General features: G+C 40.4%; 1 protein-coding gene across 3 annotated transcripts in view; it reads left to right on the top strand.

Annotated features, from left to right (window-relative positions):
- spire2 (spire-type actin nucleation factor 2) overlaps window positions 1-20,863 on the top strand; it is an 84,253-nt gene that overhangs the window by 36,999 nt on the left and 26,391 nt on the right. For all 3 annotated transcript variants that reach the window (XM_059993033.1, XM_059993032.1, XM_059993034.1), the window contains exons 4-7: window positions 7,745-7,822; window positions 11,385-11,549; window positions 14,684-14,770; window positions 18,453-18,579. In XM_059993033.1, coding sequence (XP_059849016.1) covers window positions 7,745-7,822; window positions 11,385-11,549; window positions 14,684-14,770; window positions 18,453-18,579 — 457 coding nt within the window. The remainder of the gene's footprint in view (window positions 1-7,744; window positions 7,823-11,384; window positions 11,550-14,683; window positions 14,771-18,452; window positions 18,580-20,863) is intronic.

Genomic DNA, 20,863 nt, shown 5'->3' with positions numbered 1-20,863 from the left:
TTGGTATTGTTTTAGTTTGAAGGTAACTCATTGTAGGAAACAGGTTGCTGTGAAGATGGGAGTTTGGGAGGCAGCCGCGAAGCAAGATTCATTTGGCAGTTGCGGCTGAACTATTTGAAATGTTGTATCTTTGTCTTTTATGTGTGAGCTAGGCCCCAAAATTGCTGTGAACAGGAATATTTCCCCCTCCCACTGTGATTGCTGCATCACTGCCTTTTGGGCTTCTCCATTGAAGGAGAAGGACATTGGGTGTGGATGATGATCAGAGTCTGAAACGTTGATGGAAAGACATTCCACAAGAACAGCTGTCTGGGTGGTGAACAGATCAGGTGTTGGCAGGCAGGTCTTTGACAGCCAAATTTTTTTTGTCGTATCAGTTACCAGGTTGTCTGTTAAATTCTTCATTGCACAACAATTTTAGACTGAGTAGTCTTTTTGGAGAGCGTCTGAAAGTCCAACCATGTTGGCATGGATCTGGAATCTCAGTGGGCTGTTTAGTAAGAGGCATTAATGAAGCAAGTGAATTTTTACAAGAAACGAGTTTCATCACCAAAAGAGAAGTGTCTTTATCTTACAACTATTTATAGAATACTATAGTGATCTTGTATTTAACTGTAGATTATTCTTATTACCTGAACATTAATTCTCTGCTGCTGCAGTCAGTATGATCATCAGGGCCGTTCAAGCAGTTGAGTTACTTGTTCAATAAAATCACTATAAATACTGCATGCCAATTTTGACAGTTGGCTTTGTGGGTCACACTCTTGGTCTAAATTTCTGTGGCTAGTTAAGTCACTCCTAAGCACTCAATAAATGAAAGGGAAGTGATGTGGTGAATATGGACAGCCTGATTTGAACAGATTTCATAAATAGATCTTGCAAATTGATAATGTTGAAGAAAAATATTCCTTGGTGTTAATATGCCATGTGTCCTGGGACCAGCACAAAAGTGTCTTCACAAAGAAGGCACTACAGTGTCTTACTTTCTTAGAAGTTTGCATAGATTCAGTATGTCACCGAAACCTTGACAAATTTCTATAGTACAGTGGAAACTATGCTATCCGAATTGCATCATGGCCTAGTATGGAAACGCCAAAGTCCAGAAACAGAAGACTACAGAAAGCGGTTGATACAGCCCAGTCCATCACTACCACTGAGTAGATACATCACTACCACTGAGTTGATACAGCCCAGTCCCTCCCTACCACTGAGTACATCTACATGGAGTTCTGTGGCAAGAAAGCAGCATCCATTGTCAAAGCTCCCCACCATCTAAGCCATGCCCTGTTCTAGCTTGGGGCAGGAGGTACTGAAGCTTTACCAATCCACACCACCAGGTTCAGGAACAGTTGTAGGAATAATGTGTGCTAGCTGTCCAGTGGCAGTTGGTTTGTCTGAGTGCACGCCCCAGGAACAGTCCACAGAGCATGGACTGTTGGGCAGCTACACAGATGACCACTGCAACAGCAACGTAAAATCCAGGAGATGAATGACTGTCTCATTATCCCCCGTGGCCACTTACAACATAGTAAATTATCTGAGGCACTTTAAGGTTGAAAATGGGTGGGGGAAACAATAGGTGAATATTTACGGAAACTGACTTTTCAATAATTGGAGCAAAGAAGTTTTTGAGAAAGTTATAACAATGAGTTCCAGAGTGTTGTGAGGAAGAGGTGGTAAGCTCTACAAACCTTCTGGATATCTTCAAACAAATGAAAGGTACTAATTTCTTGGGTTTCCAAAATTGTTTGGTCCAATGAAGTGTTGCTGTTGCACTTAACTACTCTTGCAATAGCAGCAATTAAATAAGAATGTTTAACACTTACCCAACAGGCTTGTATATGTCTAGGGGAAAAGGAGATCCAGCCACTCTCCAACCCCACCTCCTGTACACACAGGTGCTGTGAGAATCAAGTTTATGCCGCGCGCACACACAATATCGAACTCACACCAGATACCGTCATGGATTTTACTTATTATCTTCTGTTTTCAAGTGTATTTACAGTTTTGGGGGTTTGAATGTCCCAATTTATATTCCCTACATTTTGTTGGGGTTGGTCTGGAGTTTTTTTTTGTTGTGGGGCTTGGGGAGGATACTAAGTTTACATGACTTCAATTTGGGTGCTTTCTCAATGATCTTTTTTGTATTATATTATTATTGTATGTTTATTTTGCACTGTATTAATTTTCTATTTTTGGGGTTTTTTTGTAGTGTTGTAGAAAATGCATTAAAAAATCAATTAAAATTTTTTTTACTAAAACTAAGAGTACTTTGCAATACAGTATATATGAAGGAAAAGAAAATAAAGTAAAAGGTGCCAATTTCTCAAAGTTCAGCCAGTTTGGTGCACATGGTTGGAGCTCAACCATCGAACCATTCAACCCCTCGTCACTTTCCTCCGACCTCCACGTCCTTGCACCTGGGACCACCCTGGTGGTCAACCGAGCAGTGCAGCGCACGTCCACCTTCCTCAGCGTCTTCTTCCCAACTCTCTTCTGAAAAGACCGTGAAAACCCCCAAGCTTCAAGCCCCACAAGACAAAATAACATTCCCCATTGGTTAACAAATGAATGCAATCCCGATATCAGCAAGTCTAAAGCTAAACAACTGCGAGGGAAAGCACTTATCATACAAAGAAACATTCCTACTCTTAACAAAACAAAGAAGCCATTTTGATTAACATAGACAGTACATTGTACACTAGCTTATTAAATTTTTAAGTGGACTTACTCTGTCTAATCAATTGCTCCTCCTAGAGATGTCCTCTTGGTGATATTTGAATTCGCATGAGGAGCAATATAAAGGCATTAGAAAAAATAATTGTAAATTATTGGGAATCCAATGTTCCTTGTCTCCATGTCATCACCCATAAAACCAATGGCTTGATAGGGATGTCTAATATTTCTGCATGGTTGCTGCATTTAAATTACTAGCAGCATTAGTGCAAACTGCATCTCTGATTCTATAACTGCCAGAAGCAGAATTGGCAACAGATCATTTATGTTAATAGCTCTAAATAAGGCTTGCAAAATAAATATACATAGAGTAAATGTAAAGAGAAAATTACTCATTTTATTCTGCTAAGGAAGTTAAACAACACTGTGTAAACTGTATTCTGTGTTAATTACATTCTTTTCACCCAGCCCATTGAGCTCATGCATTTTGCTTGTAAATTAAAGCCACTCTAGTCAAGTCACTTTTATTGTCATTTCAACCATAACTGCTGGTACAGTACATAGTGAAAATGAGAGCATTTTTCAGGACACAGTGTGTTACATGTACTGTGTTACATGACACAGTACAAAAACTAGACTGAACTATGTTTAAAAAAAAACAACACAGAGAAAGCTACACTAGACTACAGACCTACACAGAACTGCATAAAACAGTGCAGGCATTACAATAAATAATAAACAGGACAATAGGGCAGTAAGGTTTCAGCCCAGGCTCTGGATATTGAGTCTGATAGCTTGGGGGAAGAAACTGTTACATAGTCTAGTCGTTTTAGCCAGAATGCTTTGGTGCCTTTTCCCAGATGGCAGGAGAGAGAAGAGATTGTATGAGGGGTGCGTGGGGTCCTTCGTAATGCTGTTTGCTTTGCGGATGTAGCGTGTAGTGTTAAACGCCTGTGATGGCGGGAAGAGAGACCCCGATGATCCTCTCAGCTGACCTCGCTATCCGCTGCAGGGTCTTACGATCCGAGATGATGCAATTTCTGAACCAGGCAGTGATTCAGATGCTCTCAATACAACCCCTACAGAATGTGATGAGGATGGGGAGTGGGAGATGGACTTTCCTCAGCCTTCGCAGAAAGTAGAGACGCTGCTGGGCTTTCTTTGCTATGGAGCTGGTATTGAGGGACCAGGTGAGATTCTCCTTCAGGTCTACCAAGGAGCCATTGATGTTCAGCAGGGATTGGTTGCTTCATGCCCTTCCTGAAGTCAACAACCATCTCTTTTGTTTTGTTCACATTCAGAGACAGGTTGTTGGCTTTGCACCAGTCCATTAGCCGCTGCACCTCCTCTCTGTAAGCTGACTCGTCGTTCTTGCTGATGACACCCACTACGGTCGTGTCATCGGTGAACTTGATGATGTGGTTCGAGCTGTGTGTTGCAGCACAGTCGTGGGTCAGCAGAGTGAACAGCAGTGGACTGAGCTTGCAACCCTGGGGAGCCCCCGTGCTCAATGTGATGGTGTTGGAGATGCTGCTCCCGATCCGGACTGACTGAGGTCTCCCAGTCAGGAAGTCTAGGATCCAGTTGCAGAGGGAGATGTTCAGGCCCAGTAGGCTCAGCTTTCCAATCAGTGACAGATCATCTGATGGATGATTGTGTTGAATGCTGAACTGAAGTCTTTGAACAGCATCTGAACGTATGTCCTTTTTGTCCAGGTGGGTTCGGGCCAGGTGGAGGGTGGTGGCAATGGCTTCATCGGTTGATCGGTTGGGATGGTACGCAAACTGCAGGGGGTCCAGTGAGGGTGGGCAGCAGGGTCTTGATATGCCTCACGACAAGCCTCTCAAAACACTTCATGATGATGGATGTGTGTGCAACCGGACGGTAGTCATTTAGGCGGACATTGAAGACTTCTTCGGCACAGGTGAATGACGATGGTGGTGGCCTTGAAGCTCATTGAAGCACATCCTCGCCGATGTAGAGGAGGCTGCACTGAGAGCACCGGATGCAATAGACAACTCCAGCAGACTCACAGGTGAAGTGTTGCCTCACCTGGAAGGACTGTCTGGGGCCCGGAAGTGTGGGGGCAGGTGTAGCATTTGCGTTTACAGGGATAAGTGCTGGGTGGGAGTTCTGTGGGGAGGGACGTGTGGACCAGGTAGTCATGGAGGGAACGATCCCTGCAAAAAGCTGAGAGGGGTAGGGAGGGAAAGATGTGCTGGGTGGTGGGGTCCTGTTGAAGGTGGCGGAATTTGCGGAGGATAATGTGTTGGATCCCTTCTCCTATCCTAGGTCCCTCTCTGCCTCTCTCCCCTTTCAACTTTCTGCTCCTTTACCTCTACAGTTCTTTCATGCTTATCCCCTCCCCCTCATCCTTCCTCTGATTGGTTCTCCACCTGGCGCCTCTAGCCCTTCCCCCTCCCCTATCTCTATTACTGGGCTTCGGCCCTCTCTTCCCCCCCATTCCTGATGAAGGGTCTTGGCCCGAAACATTGGCTACTCTTCTCACAGATGCTGCTTGACCTGCTGAGTTCTTCCAGCATCATGTACGTTCTCTTCGTATTAACTTTTTCATTCCTGGAATCATTCTTGTGAACCCTCTCCAATGCCAGCACATCCTTTTAAAGATGTGGGACCCAAAACTGCTCACAATGATAACTACATTCTGACCACTCTGTAGATGGTGCACATTGTGGGCCCCTGTTGGAGAAAATAAATATCAAGGATGGTGGCTAGTGTACTCATTAAGTAGATTGCTTTTTCCTAGATGCTGTTAAACTTGAGTAGTGAGCAGTGTATTTGTTCAGCCAAGCAAAGAATATTCCATCACACTCCTAATCTTTCCTAAAGGATTAAATGGTTTTGAGATGTGATGGACTTCACACTACAGGACTCTGAGCTTCTGACCTGCTTTAGTAACCATTGAGTTTCTGATGACCTCCCCTTCCTCACACCCTCCAAGCCTATGCTACCTTTGAATGATGACTCTGCCTTCATTCACCGTAGTGTGCACTGGGAATGGGTCTATAGTGGACGCATTAGAATTGTCATCATATAGATGTAAAATGGATTTCAGAATTGAGCAGGATTGCTACAATCTTTCAGGATTGACAGTCATAGACTTTGCAAGATCAAAGTGAAGACCTTTTATCATGATTGATCTGCTCACTGATTTCACCCTTAAAAGTTGTTGCATGGCAAATATCATGTCATGATGGACAGAATCTATACTGTTGGTCAGGAAAGTGCTCTTTTCTTGCTGGGAGGAAGTAGTTGAAGAAAACTCTTGGCTGTGACATTCTTCATTGGAGACATCAGGGAGGCCTCTCTAATTTTCAAAATTGGATTTATCTTACAGGGTCAAGACAAATCCAATTACAGGGTTACTAACATTCCCAGATGACGGATATGAGGCTGTGAATTCTTGCTAGTTTTTCTCCCAATTTTACAACAGCAGGCAAGCCATCTTGTTACTTTGGTTCTTGGTTGAGATGTGGGCACTTTAGCTTCTTGCTGGGATGGCAGCAGGATTGGATCGGATGGTGAGTTTTTGGAGTAGGGTCATATATGCACGGGACAGGTTGTAAAGTTCTTTCACCTCTATGCCCGTGAGCTGCCCTTGGTTTTGCAAGACAAATGGGAAACTGATCAACCTTTAGCCTCCACTGCTGAACCAAGCTCATTCCATCCTGGTCAATCACCAGTCTGCAGAATATGGACAATTCTAGCATATGGTCGCAAACTGAGACTGGACTCCAGATCATTGATTTTTCTCATTTCCCCCCCCCCCCCCCGAGAATGGGCATTACTCTAACCAGCCATGGAACTGAGGCCAGCACAGCAAAATAAAGGTCTGTGATAAGCCATGGTTCACTTTCCATGCCTTAGGAATGGTAACTTAATGAAGGCAAATGTGTATGAAAATTCCTTCCCTTTCACAAACTGAGAAAAATAACCTTTTTGACACCACCTTTTTCTATAAATATCTCATGTAAAAATGCTATAAATAGGAAATCTATGGCCCAACTTTGACCCATGGCTCAGCACCCTCAACTTGTTTACTTCCTCTTGTCTCTGACACCATTATTTTCCATATTCTAACCTTGGGTTTCTCTTCCTTTGAACTGTAAGATTAATTATTCATATTTGATTTCAAACTTTACTTTCCCCTTTTTTAAAAAAAATTTGTGCTCAGCTTGTTGTTTCCTTGCCAATGTACTTTTAATATTCACTGACAATACAAGCCAACCTGTATATGGATATTGGTCAAAATCTGTTTCATTGTAACCTATCTATCCTAAACAGATTCCACCTACCCCACAGCTGGCTCGTTTCCCAGGAACCTCAGAGCCTCTTCGTCCACGTGTGTACATTTACACCATTCTCCTATTTCTATACTAACACATGGCATTAGAATCCAGACATCACCATATTTTGAAATTCTACATTCTCATCTTTGATTAACTCAAAGCAAACCTGTAGGACCTGATCCCTTTTCTGCATGTGTTGTTGATATCTCGTGTTAAAAATAAAATCTGTTACTTATCACTGCAGCCATTCAATGACGTCCTTATCCCCGGCATCAGGGTGGTAACACATTGTCCTTTCATATCTCTTAATATGCAAAACAAATGTGTAGGAGTAGTTTTACTAATCATGAGTGGGAATTTACTAATAATGAGTGTTTCCTCTTTTTAGAGGAAAGCAGAATATATAGAGATTCCAGAATGGAGTTTTATTCTGGACTTGAACTCCAAAAGACTAAAATAAGTCTAAATACATCTTAAAGTTCAGTGGCCTTGATCTAAATTATGAAATACTATCAGTCATTTTCTTTTGAGTTTGATTTATTGATATTTTTTCAGGGAGATGTTGTAATGAGATGCACTATTATTTATAAGCCTCTTGAGTCTGCTCCATCTTTAAATAAGATCACTGCTCATTTAATGTTGACCTCAACATCACTTTGCAGCACTCTCTTCATATCCTCCCTCTGATTCCTGTGTACTTTAAAAGTATTACTGTGGAATTTCTTTGTACCCATGTTCTAACTTGTGTTGTATTACAGTTGCTGAAGAAGATGCAGATTGGAGAGTCACAGCAGGTCCCAATGGTGGAATTGGACAACCTCAACCACACAGACTGGGTGAGTTTTGTACTTCTGGATTTCAAAACAGAACATTTCAAGATCCAGCTTTTTACTTCATTTGGTCAGATAACATTTCCTTTCTGAAACTTGCAAGTAAAATCTATCATTCGCACAAGTCTAAGGTTTCCTATAAATTTACATTGAAGGCAGTAGTTACTGTGGTAAACTATGTATACCTGTCTGGAAATGCCCCTCTACTGACTGCTCCTGTGGCTCCTCCCACAGACCCCTGTATAAAGGCAATTGGAGGCACTGCTCCTCTGTCAGTCTCCGAGAGGCTGTGCTCCGTTTTGCTGCTAATAAAAGCCTATCGTTCACCTCCCGTCTCCAAGAGTTATTGATGGTGCATCAATTACCTGATACTAAACTTTCTCTTTAATCCTTGTATTAAAGTCAGATAGATGTGAACTGGAGTTTAGTTCCAAAGCAGTTGAAGAAATCTGACATTTTTGAGGCATTTAACTCTACAACAGCATTTCACTAATTTTATCACTGTCCACTTAAAAAGGTATTTGGATTATTAATTGGAGAAGCAGATGGACTTTATTCTGATTTATTTGTCTTTTTGGAACCATGTTGTAAATTTTAACCAAATTTGTCCCAGTGATACTCAATTTAATCTCATCATTTCTGTATCCCCAGCCTAAAACCTCTCTCCACCGAGTCTAAAATTAGGTGCAATGTACCACCACTGTTGTATCTGGTCTTTTTGTTCTTGTTGGATAAGACACATTTTTAAGTTTCTCTGTAAATTAATACAGATTAGGACTATTGATTGGGTTGGTGGGGATGAGGCAGGCAGAGAGGAGCCTTTGTCTGTACAATTAGAGAGTAGAAATGAAAGTAGGAGAGAACAAAGGCAACACTTGGAGCAAGAATATATGCAATAAAATCATGAAATTAAGAGGAACTGCACTACTCAGCAAGTCTAAGTTTCAATTGAAAGAAAAAAGGGGTTAATGTTGCAGATCAATAACACATCATCAGCAGTGGGAAACACTCTTGCTATGCTTACAGACTGGCGTGCTGAGTATGCCCAGGTCCCAACAAAAATATGTAACTGATCTTCCACTTCTCCATTTTCCTCCCGTATCCCCTGACTCAATGACTCTCCTTCTCAGCATATCAGTTTCCTTCAGAGTTCAGGAAATTATCGGTCTTTGGTTTGTACGTTCGTCCACTCACCCAGGCACAGAAGTCCAAAGGTTCACAACCACTGAGCTGCAGAGGTTTCTTTTCTGACTAGTTATTCAGAGATAGTCAAATTGATAATGATGTCTATGATTCTAGAAAGTTACTGGGAAGAGACCAACCCCTTCCTTTTGGGAAGGAACAAACCTATATATTCTGTTTGGTTTGGCCTATGTACAAGTGCAGAACCAAAGCATTGTGACTAAGTCTTGACTGCTCACTGAAATGACTTAACATTTTTGCCAAGAAGATGACTCAACCCCACTTAAGGGAAACTGGTTGTTTGCATTCCATAAGTAATATTTCTTTGTACAAAGTCCAAGCTAGTCATTGTCACTCGGATCTGCATTTCATTACACCTGTTCTTTCTAGGTAAAAACACCAGGGAAGACCATGCAAGCCTAAGGAATGCATCCTTGCTTGTGCAGTGTGCATGTACTTGCCTAGTAGTCCTTGTAACATCTGCGGTTAGTAGAGATTTGGTCCTGAGGACATAACTGGCTTAATCTGCTTTATGGAGGAATGTGGCTTGAAGAAACAAACAACTATATTGGCTCCAGTTTGAAGAAATATATATATTTAAAAATATGATATTTAATCTGAACTTTACATATTTCCCTCCCATTGTTCAGGGATGGGTATCAATTTGAATTTGCTGTGTCAGCCAATTTTGAATGTACTGTACTAAATTTACTCTCCTGAATTTATTTGATTTGTCTGAAATGTGCTGTCCTGAGTTAACTAATTAATAAGCTTCAAGACCTTGCCCTTCATATCTCCTTGCACAATTGGATCCTCTTTCCTCAGTTACAAACCCCAGTGAGTTCAAATTGGGAACACCTCCTCTGCAATCTCCATCAGCACAGCTGTGCCAGAAGGCTGTGTGCCTAGTCCACTGGTCTGCTCATTTTATGATTGTAACTGTGAGGCTAAGCACAGCACTAATGCTATATTCAAGTTTGCTGATGACACCACTGTTGCAGGCTGAATCAAAGGTGGTGACAAATCAGCATATGGGAGGGAGATTGAAAATCTGGCTGAGTGGCGCCACAACAACAACCTCTCACTCAATGCCAGCAAGACCAAGAAGCTGATTAAGGACTTCAGGACAAGAAAACCAGTCCTCATCGGAGGATCAGAGGTAGACAGGGTTAGCAACTTTAAAGTCCTCAGTTATTATTTCAGAGGACCTGTCCTTGGCCCAGCATATAAGTGCAATTAGAAAGAAAACATGGCAGCATCTCTTCTTTCTTAGGAGTTTGCAATGATTCAGCATGACATCTAAAACTTTGGCAAACTTCTACAGATGTTTGGTGGAGAGTATATTGACCGGTTGCATCATAGCCTGATATGGAAACACCAATGCCCTTGAATAGAAAATACTACAAAAGCTAGTGAAGACAGCACAGTCCCTCATGGATAAAGCCCTCCCCACCATTGAACATATTTACATGAAGCATTGTTGCAGGAAAGTCACATCCATCATCGGGGACTCTCACCATCCAGATTATGTTCTCTTGCTGCTGCCGTCAGGAAGAAGGTGTAGGAGCCTCAGGACTCTCACCATCAGGTTCAGGATCTCTCAACCATCGGGCTCTTGAACCAGAGGGGATAACTTCGCTTGCCCCGTCAACTGAACTGTTCCCACAACCTATGACTCACTTTTAAGGACTCTCCATCCCATGTTCACTGTATTTATTACTGATTTATCTATTATTTGTTTTGTATTTGCACAGTTTGACTTTTTGAATGCCAATGTTGGTGTACTCTTTCATTGTATCTATTGTTATTCTATTATGGATTTATTGAGAATGCCTGCAAGAAAATAAATCTAGGGTTGTATATGGTGACCTGTATGTACTTTGATAATTTTGAACTTTCTTCACTGTTTTAGGAACAGATTGAATTTGTCACTACGATTTGTTTACTTTTCACTACTGCAAGGCAGTGCTTTACTTTGACTTTCCTTGTGTCTACTCAGTACACTTTAACCACAGTCACTGTGTACATCTTCTGTTGTTAGTTTGCGGACCTGGGAGGCTGCGAGTGTTGTGGGGCATGAAGTGAAGCAGGCATTGTCATATAAACAGTGAAAACACTGGAAACTCTCAGCAGAGCAGGCAGCATCTAATTTAAAAAAAATAGACAGGGTAATAATCTGGGCCTAAGACCCTTTGTCAGAACTATGAAAGTGAGAAAACAGGAGTTGTGGATTGGACAAAGGACCATCTCTGATGGGGTACATCAGATCACCATGTGGATAAGAAGTAAAAGTTATCAAGCTAAGGGTTTAAATGGGGCAAATGACCCCTATTCCAAAGGTTCCCAAGTTGAAATGTTTGGGAATTGTTTCCTTTTGTTCTTATAGGCTCGTCTTTGGGTACAGCTGATGCGAGACCTCCGCCATGGTGTAAAACTTAAGAAAGTTGAAGAAAAGCAGTACAACCCCCTTCCCACAGAATACCAACTTACGCCATTTGAGATGTTAATGCAGGACATTAAAGCACGGAAATATAAACTACGCAAAGTCATGGTAAGATTAAAATATTAACATGGTAGCAAAGGCCTTGGTTTTCAGTCCGATATGGTCAAATCAGCTGCTCTACTGGAAATCAGATCATTGGAAAATAATCCGGAGACTCTAATTGCAGAATCTAGTTGCATTGTAGAGAGCACTCTTCCTACAATTTTTAAATTCTGCTTTATAGAACGGTTAACATTTCTAAATAGCTCTGCTGTATAATCTTAATATGCTGCTACAGTCCTCAATTAATGCATGTTTAATATTTTAAACTTTTATTTACGGGAAAGTATAAGACTATGAAGGTTTCTGCAGTCTTAATGGCCTTGGAACAAGTGGCTTTTAGCTTATCTGCCACTTTAATTCATTATTTAATGATTCCAAATGACTATGTTCAAGCATTACTGTCCCTTGAATACAATAATTATTTAAATTGTCTTAAAAGGAATATTTAAAAATGTCCAGTCTCCAGGATTAATGCCATTATGAATGTTATCGATGATAACTTTTCTGGATTTGTACTCTGTGTGATGATTTGTTGGAGCACTGCTTTTATTTGTATTTGAGACTGATTTCTAGTATTGTCAAGGTATTAAAGGTGATGTGTGTACCATAACCTGATTTTAATGTTAACGATTGATATGGACATTGAGGATCACAGGCCCTGTTTGTGCGCTGTATAACTCTGACTCTGCATTCTTCCTACTGTACCCCGTCTGCTTGGTTCACTGGGTATCACTCTTGTCCATGTGACAAAAGGTTTCAAACCTTGTACTGGACTGACATTCCATTACCAGGTGGAGGTCTAATTACCAGACACATTGGACTTTTGGAACAAATGGAAACCCAGGTTCTGTTTTCCTTTTTAACGTGCTGACTTGCTGTGACACAGAGACTATTTGACCCTTTTCTCTCTCACATGCAGATACTTCTGCCACATACCTTCACTGAAGAATTATTTACAGTAGCCAGTTAACCTACCAGTGCATCTTTGAGCTGTTTGGTTTGGGGATGAGCAAGAGAAATGAGATAATCTTGCAAAAATACATGTAGTCACTCCACACAGACAGCATCGAGATCAGGATAAAACCTCCATCCCTGGAGATGTGAGATATCAGTGGTACAGCAGTCGTATACATGTTAACAGACAATATATTTGACATCATGTCAAATATATTGTCTGTTTCTGTGGTTAACATGTATACGACAATTTTCAAGGAGGTCCGCTAAATTTTGCTTGTCCTAGTTGACGTTCAATACCAGTATGCCAACTAACAACTGACACCACTGGAGATTTAATTGTTTTTCATCTTGCTGGCCAAACAGCATTGTCCAATGCACTATGTTCTAACATAAGATTCACCCCAAAATAATTAATTGTATGAGTCACTTTCACCTCATCCTGAAACAGTTTAGATTTTTCAGATACGGTAAAGCTCTAGTCATCTACTAAACATGGATTTAAAAATCCTGATGGTTTGGCACCAGGTTCATTAAGTAACATTTCTCACACTCCACTGAGATTCATCTGGGCTCCCTTGAAACTCACTGGAGCTGAAACTTGGTTTATTGGAAAATTCATTATAATGTGTAAACAAAGGGTGAATTCAAGTGAGTGTATTAATACGTGTATTATCCAATGGCCTCCTAAATGGGCACACCTGGGACAGATTTATCAGAGTTTATTGTATATGGTTTTGTTGCATAGCTTTTTGTCAAGGGTAATATCTGCAAATGTTTGGTCTGCAGATAATTTTAACTTCCAGCTAAATAACACAGCATAGATACTTCAATATCCAAACACTATTCGAAACTGCTCTCCCATCTAGCCTTTGATCTCTGAGTATTCCTGATTATTCAAGCAGCACTTTATCTGGGTTTGTGTTAAATTGAGGCACAAGAAATCTTGTATGTCAACACCCTTCCAACAAAGTAAATTATTTTTGAAAGGAATATAGCACAGGCTTGATGTATTCTTAAATCATGCTAAACAGTTAGTTGAACTCCTCCCCTCATTTCCCCACAGTCTGGAAATGTTTTTAATGTACTTGTGTAGTTGGTATTTTCTGTATTAACTTAACATTGACCTAAAAGAGAACCATTAACTCTATTAGTTAACCTTTTTTGAATAGGTATCTGGCTGCAGAGCCAAAACAAAATAACAAAGCTAGAAGTGTAGTGAACACACCTCATGGAGTAACTTTAGTTTTAAATTCCTGAAATCAAATTAAAGTGGCATACAATTGTCTTTATATTCACATTTTCTGTGCTATTTGTTTGATTCTTGCCTTTATGATACTCAGGTACATTTCCAGTTATGTAGTCAGCTCAGTATCTGTGCATGTTTATGTCTAGAAATAATGGTTTGATATTTGAGCATAAATTTGTTAATTAAATTATAGAAGATTAAAATGAAAATTTATTTTGGGCAATATATTGCTCATAATACACTAAATATTCTTCCTTCAAATTCTCATGAAACCTTATTGATCTGAAGCATTAACTCAGCTTCTCTGAGTTCTGCTTTACTGAATACTGCCCAGCCTGTCCAGTATTTAAAGCATTTTTTATTTTTCATTTTCAATTTTTTATTTGCTTTTGTATTTCTGTTCAAATAAAGAACGGTATTATGTAGAGGGAAATGATAAAGACCTCTGTCAATATGTAATAATTTTTAAATTGCTGGATATTAGTTCACAGTTCCATCATTATCACATTTTTCAACATAAACACTGATATTGAAAGGATTATATATCATTTTCAAGAAATATTGGATCCTACACATACTTACTATTGATTTTCTCCCCCACTGATCCTTGGATTTGGAAAAACATCTACAATTATAGTATGTATAGTCATTCAAAAGTACTTTTCACTACATATGTTGTGTTCTGCTCAAAGCAATTAGGTAAATTATAAGTTAACACAGTATATAATGTGCATTTAGTAATAGAATAAATGTAATAAAATGCTTTTTCCAGCTCATAAATTATGGCATGGTTTGCAGTTCTTCTGGACATAAGCTGAAAAATTAAGCAATTGTAGGCCTGTCATAATGGTCAGGGTTGCTGATTTGTTTAGTTGCCGCCTGTGTTGCTATGATACTGATCACTTAATAACTCAATGAGAATTCCACTTGTTTGTAGGTTGATGGTGACATCCCACTATGCGTGAAGAAAAATGCCCACGAACTCATTCTTGAGTTTATAAGGTCACGGCCACCATTAAAACCGGTAGGATCGATTAGTCTTTATCTTTTAACTTGCATTGTTTGTCTTTCTCTCTTCCTTTCTCCCCGCCTCCCCCCCCCCCCCCCATGATTTTGTTTCTCCCTCATATTTTATTTGCTAGTCACGGTAGGTTTGGTGAAGATAGTTGAGGCCACCTCCCCACATCAGTTTGTTTTCCAAAACTACACACGCAAAATGCTGGAAGAACTCTGCAGGTTAGGCAGCATCCCTGGAAATTAATAAACAGTCGGCATTCAAAGGTTCACTTATTATCAAAGCACATATCCATATAAGACTCTGAAATTTGTATTCTCCGGATAGCCAAGAAAGAACATGAAAGTCTTTCAGAGAGAAACATAACCCACTCCCCCATACTAAACAGAACATCATCCCCCTCCCCAAAAAACCCCTGCCTCTCACAAAAAAAACGAACAGAACATTAACCCCCAAACACCTTCCCTTCGCACAACAAAACGGAAAAGGAATGTGCGATTTATTTTTTTTTATTTTTTTAAATAAAAGCTGTCTGGAAAAAGTCCACAGTCCATAAACACAGAACCACGATATTGCCCTATGATATCACCAATATTCTTCGAAAGAGAAGAGAGGGACACCACACAAGTCAGAGGCCTACCTGCCTGCCACAGCGATAGGCTGCTCACAGACTTCTCCAGCAACGATCAAAATCAGGCAGTCAGCACTGAAGTCCTTGCTCACCTTCTGCATTCGCCTCGAAGTTACAATCTGCCTCAACACTTCGACTGGTGAATTAATGGACACTTTAAATGGCCAGATGGAGTCGAACATCAGCTCGCACCCGTCTCGAAGTTTCTTTGCATCGAGGCTGTCTGGAATCTTCTTGGAGAGAGCAAAGCGCTAGATCACTGAAACAATCTCCAATCTGTAAATCGCAAGTTCTAACAGCCCTAGAAACACATTTAAGTGAAAAACAGACTGATGCACCATCAATGACTCTCCGAGACGTGTGGCGAGATATTGGCTTTTATTGACTGGAAGAAAGAGCAAGCAGCAATTGACCACCATGCTACATCCTGGAGATTGAGAGGCAGGGCTCAGGCCCCAATCGCCTTTATACTGGGGTCTGTGGGAGGAGCCACAGGAGCAGTCAGCAGGGGAGTATGTCCAGACGGGTATATGTAGTTCACCACACAGACATAAAAGAAGTAAGATATTTTTGTGAGCTACCTGGAAGATGTTGCCCAAAGGAGCATTGTATATTGGCAGCATCTTGACTGGAATTTTTCAGGCCAAGACCCTTCATGACTGAGAAGGAAGGGGGAAGATGCCACAATAAAAAGGTAGGGACAGCAGAAGAAGGCAGCTAGGTAGAAAGTGATGGGTGAAGCTAGGTGGGTGGGAAAGGTCAAGGGCTGGAGTCTGATGGGAAAGGAAAGTGGATGGTAGCAGCAAAGGATGAAGGGGGGCACCTTGGGGAAGTAATAGGCAGGTGAGAAGTAAAAGGTCTGAGTGGGAAATAGAGAAAAGGGAGAGTGAAATTTGTTTATTGGAAAGAGAAATCAATATTCCATCTGCTTTCTCCTTCTGTATTCTCTGCCTTGCCATTTTCCAGCAGGTGTTAGACTGCCGTGGAACATAAAGTTATTCTATTACGCAAATTTATATCCTTGCTTAACCAATGCAGTCTCCAACTTATTTAACTATTAACATTTAGCACCATTGGATAACATTGTAATTTATATCTGGATATTATCTTTGAATGCAAATAATTGTCGATGTGTAGCATGTCTCTACCGCTCCACCTTCAGGATTTTGTGATCCCTGACTTGTACTAATTACATGCATTTAATTAACTAAAATGAAAATTGCTAAGTTTTTTGGACCTTTGAAGTCTATGTACTTCATATTTTGAGACTTCGACATTTATAAGAATTCTACTGCAGAAAAAATGTCAGGTGCTATGTTCTAAAGCCAGCATAGAGTAACTGTTGATCATGTCCTGTATACACTTGACCTAAAGCAGAGTTCTAAGACATCACTGCTGTTTCTGATCATTTCATCCTATTCTCCATCTGCAATTGACTCAGACTTTGCATCTAGCAATAGCGAACAGGTTAAGCTGCTCATTGTGGTTGATTCGTCCAGAAGCATTGTATAGGTTTTTTGCACTGAGGGCAGCACTGTAGCATTGTGGAGGCCAGCATCCAGTGTTTAATTCCCACGGCTGTCTGTATTACTAGGCCATTTTGTGATTTTTCTGCCACATCTGATGCTAAGAGATGGGATAGTGGAATGATACAGAGAATAAACTGAATTGGGAAAGGAAGTACAAATTAAATTTAAAGGATTTTGGAATATTGGGAGGAAGATTAACATGGGCAACGTTAAGTACATATCTTTAAAATTATTTTCTTTAGTTTAATATTTTCATTTCTATACAAATGATCTATTAAAGATAGTCTAATTTGTGTATCTTTAGAGTTGTAGCATTCTGCCCAGTCCAGAGATATCATATTTTCCTTGGATTTACTGACTACTTGTGGATTCAATACTGTGGTCATCAAAATGCTGTTACTTGCAAAATTTAATCCAATTGTCTCAGGAAAGATTCCCATCAAACAATCTTTAGTAATAGAAAAAATTACAGTAAATATTTTTCTTGCAGTGTAAGGCTTACTTGGTATAAGTCATATGTTTAAGTTTCAAAGACGCAGCCTTTTCACCTCAGCTCAGCCTTTTTAAAGAGGTTTGACAAACTGGACATTGGAAGCGTGATTTGAGGGCTGAGATTACTTAACTATATTAATTTAATTATGTGAACAATTATAAGAGTGTATTTGGTATCAGGTGAATTTGGCCTCGGTCACTTTCAGTTTGACACTGGGTCTGCAGTCCCTAACCTTGTTTTTGTAGTTGGCTTTTATTTGCCTTCCTAAAGAAATGATCCAGTGCAGCACTTGTGCTGCATCTTCTGCAAAACAGTAGTTGGAGTCAACTCTGCACACCTTGTGTCTACTTGCTAAGATAAACCCAACCTCTTAGAATAGATGTGGGTGAGTAGACTGAATATGTATAAAATTGTACAGGTTCACATGAGGGTGCTTTAGTTCCTTTCAGATACTTATCTGTGAATGGCATGCCAAGTTTTGAAGAAAATTTAAACATGTCACTAATCAAACAATGTTGTACAATGTGGAGGGAGAGAAATAGTCAATGATAGTGGAAGTGAAAAGGTGTTAAAGCTTCACACTCTTATTGGCCAAATAAATGGAGTAAAAGACAGTAGAGAGGCCTGTGACTTGCACTATTACATTATCTCAACTAGGCCTGCAGGTGTGATAGTATTTATTGCGATGCAGTGCCTTCAAGCCACATCACCCAGCAACCCCCTGATTTAACCCTAGCCTAATCATGGGGTAATTCACAATAACTCATTAACCTATCAACCGGTACATCTTTAGACTGAGAGGAAACCAGAGCACTTGGAAGAAAGCACAGGTCATGGAGGAAGAACGTTCAAATTCCTCACAGACAGCGGTGGGTCTGAATCATGTCACCTCCCTGAATCAATTTGAAATTAATGTGTTGGGCGTGATGCTCTGCATGAGCCTATGCAATGTGAAAATTGTGGATTAAGATCTCGTAAGTTACTCAAATTCCCACAATTCTTCCGGGTGAATAGGAGCCTTGAACTATTTGTTTGCAGGTCTCTGAAAGAAATCTACGGCCCAAACCTCAGAAACCACGCAGTTTACATGAGCGGATTTTGGAAGAGATAAAGTCTGAAAGAAAACTTCGACCAGTGCAAACTATTGGTAGAAAGAGGAACAAAGGTACGTCAGGTTTACCATAATTAAGGGATACTGGAGTGCATCAAGTTCCTCACCCTCTATCCTGCCATTTTGACTAGCATCTTGCCTGCCTGTGAGCCATATCATGTTATACAATAAAATTTGTCCATCGCAATCTTCAGCAATTCTATTAACCAAATATTGAAAGCCTCCTGGGAAGAGCATTCCACCTTTCAACTCACTTGGCGTGGGAAAAGTTTGCTACTTTCAAAGCTCTGCATAGAACCCGGTAATGGTGGTGGTGCCGGGTTTCTGAATGGCAACACTGGCCTTGAGCATTAAAACAAATACAAAATTGACCAGGCAATATGGAACTGCTGTCAGATTAAAGGGACCACAACTGTAAATTCAGAGCCAGGTTTATGAAATTTGTTGGTTGTGAAATTTGTAGTAGAAGCAGTACAATGCAACTTATCTTGAAGAAATTACTATAAGTGAAAATAATGAGTGCAAAAGGTGGTGTTCATGGCTCCATGAACTGATATAAAACTGACAGCAGAGGGGAAGAAGCTATTCCTAAAACATTGAATGTGGGTCTTCAGGCTCTTGCACCATCTCCTTGGCACATGTGACATTACTAAACCAATTCCAATTCTAGTCCAGGCTAGTTTTGTAGTTTCAAATAAACTATTAAACCAAAAACGCTGTTGAATAATGAGCACTGTTAATTTCCTGCTCACTTCAGATAAGGAAGTATGAAAGATGAAGCCACACTTCTAGGCCTAGTGCTGTTATCCTTTTCATTTATAGCTGCACATTGCATTTCTCAATTTCACATTGTTTATATCAAATACAAGTTAGGATTTGTTGGTTGAAGTCTGGAGGCATAGGTCACTACTGTTTCGTGGGGGAGGAGAACTTGCAGATCAGAACTTGGAACTAACAGAAACCTATGGTCCATCAGGCGCCATGATTCTTGACCCTATACACTTCGAACCTGAACTATTCACAGGAAACATTTCAACAATATACTCAAAGTTCACTGGCAGGATAAGTGAACCAAAGTCCGTGCCTACACTGGCCAACATCCCCTGCACTAAGGTCCTAGTTACTCTCAATTGAATACCTTGGACTTGCCACACAGCTCTTGTGGCAGAGTTCAGACTCCAAAGCAAGCTTTTTCTTCCGAGTTTTGTCATGGGAAAAGATTAAGCAGGGAAAAATATTTTAAATGTGCTCAAAGCTTTCCTGAAGAAATAAAACATACGCATTGACTCCAGGGAACCTCTGTTCTGCTCAGAATGGGGAAGTAAGACTCAGGGTGCTACTAAGAATCTCAGCGAACAGGTAGAAGCCCTTCAGAAGCGACAGGAATGTCTCGTGTCGCAACCTACCCACTCTCCTGCCCCACCAGTCTAAGAGTGGATTGTCTGAAATGCAGCACTCCTGTCATCGGGAGCAGAAGCAAAGCACCCTTAATCCTGAAGAGGAAAAGAGGAGTGCTGCGATCTGTGTGTTCTCAGGAATTTGTGACCTCAGGACTTCATTTGGTTATCATGATGTTTGCGAATGTTGAGAGTGATGCCTGTACTGTGAGATCATGAGTTCCTCATGTAAAGGTAAATTCCATATTGAAGTTAAACCTTATTTAATTAAATAATGTGAGCTAACTTCAGCGAATATGAAGGCAATCATCGAGGCTGAAGGTAATAGAAGAATAGAGGTTAGAGATGCCTAACCCCTTTCCCAGAGACTCCTTCAAGGTGAGCTGAATAGTAGGTTCATTGATACGGTTTTTGTAGTTTAGTTTATTCTATGAATCACTGATAATACTGACAAGGTCGGGACAGTGCAGGCTCTGCAGTTGCAGCAAGGCTATGTGAGAAACAATGAAATCTGACACTGAGGACAGACGTCATAGGAAACCAAGAAGATTGGATGATGTTTCTGGAATTGATATAACTAGCCTAAATACCCCACGTCATGCCTCAGTTTGGAACTATTTAATTTGATTAATAAAATGAATAGTAAAATTGGAATTGGGGGATATTCACTCAAATGGACAGATTTTATTTTTCTGCCCAAGTTAGTATTTGCATGTTCTTGAGATCGCCTGCTTAGTTTCCAGAGCATATCACTATGATGACCTTTGGTGTCAGTGATGACCTTTGTTAAATTTCATCACCTTATTTTTATTTTCCTACTCAATTCTGACAGGGAAGATGAAGCCCCACAAATAGACCCAAACTTGTGCATTATTGAAAATACAGATGACCCCCACAGAGTTTGCATTCCTAGAAAACCATTAGTATCTTGAGCTGAATAA

The sequence above is a fragment of the Hypanus sabinus genome, chromosome 17 (genome assembly GCF_030144855.1).
Source record: "Hypanus sabinus isolate sHypSab1 chromosome 17, sHypSab1.hap1, whole genome shotgun sequence".
NCBI classification, from domain to species: domain Eukaryota; kingdom Metazoa; phylum Chordata; class Chondrichthyes; order Myliobatiformes; family Dasyatidae; genus Hypanus; species Hypanus sabinus.
Note: the sequence above shows the minus strand (reverse complement) of the source record. Positions and strands in the feature narration are given on the sequence as shown.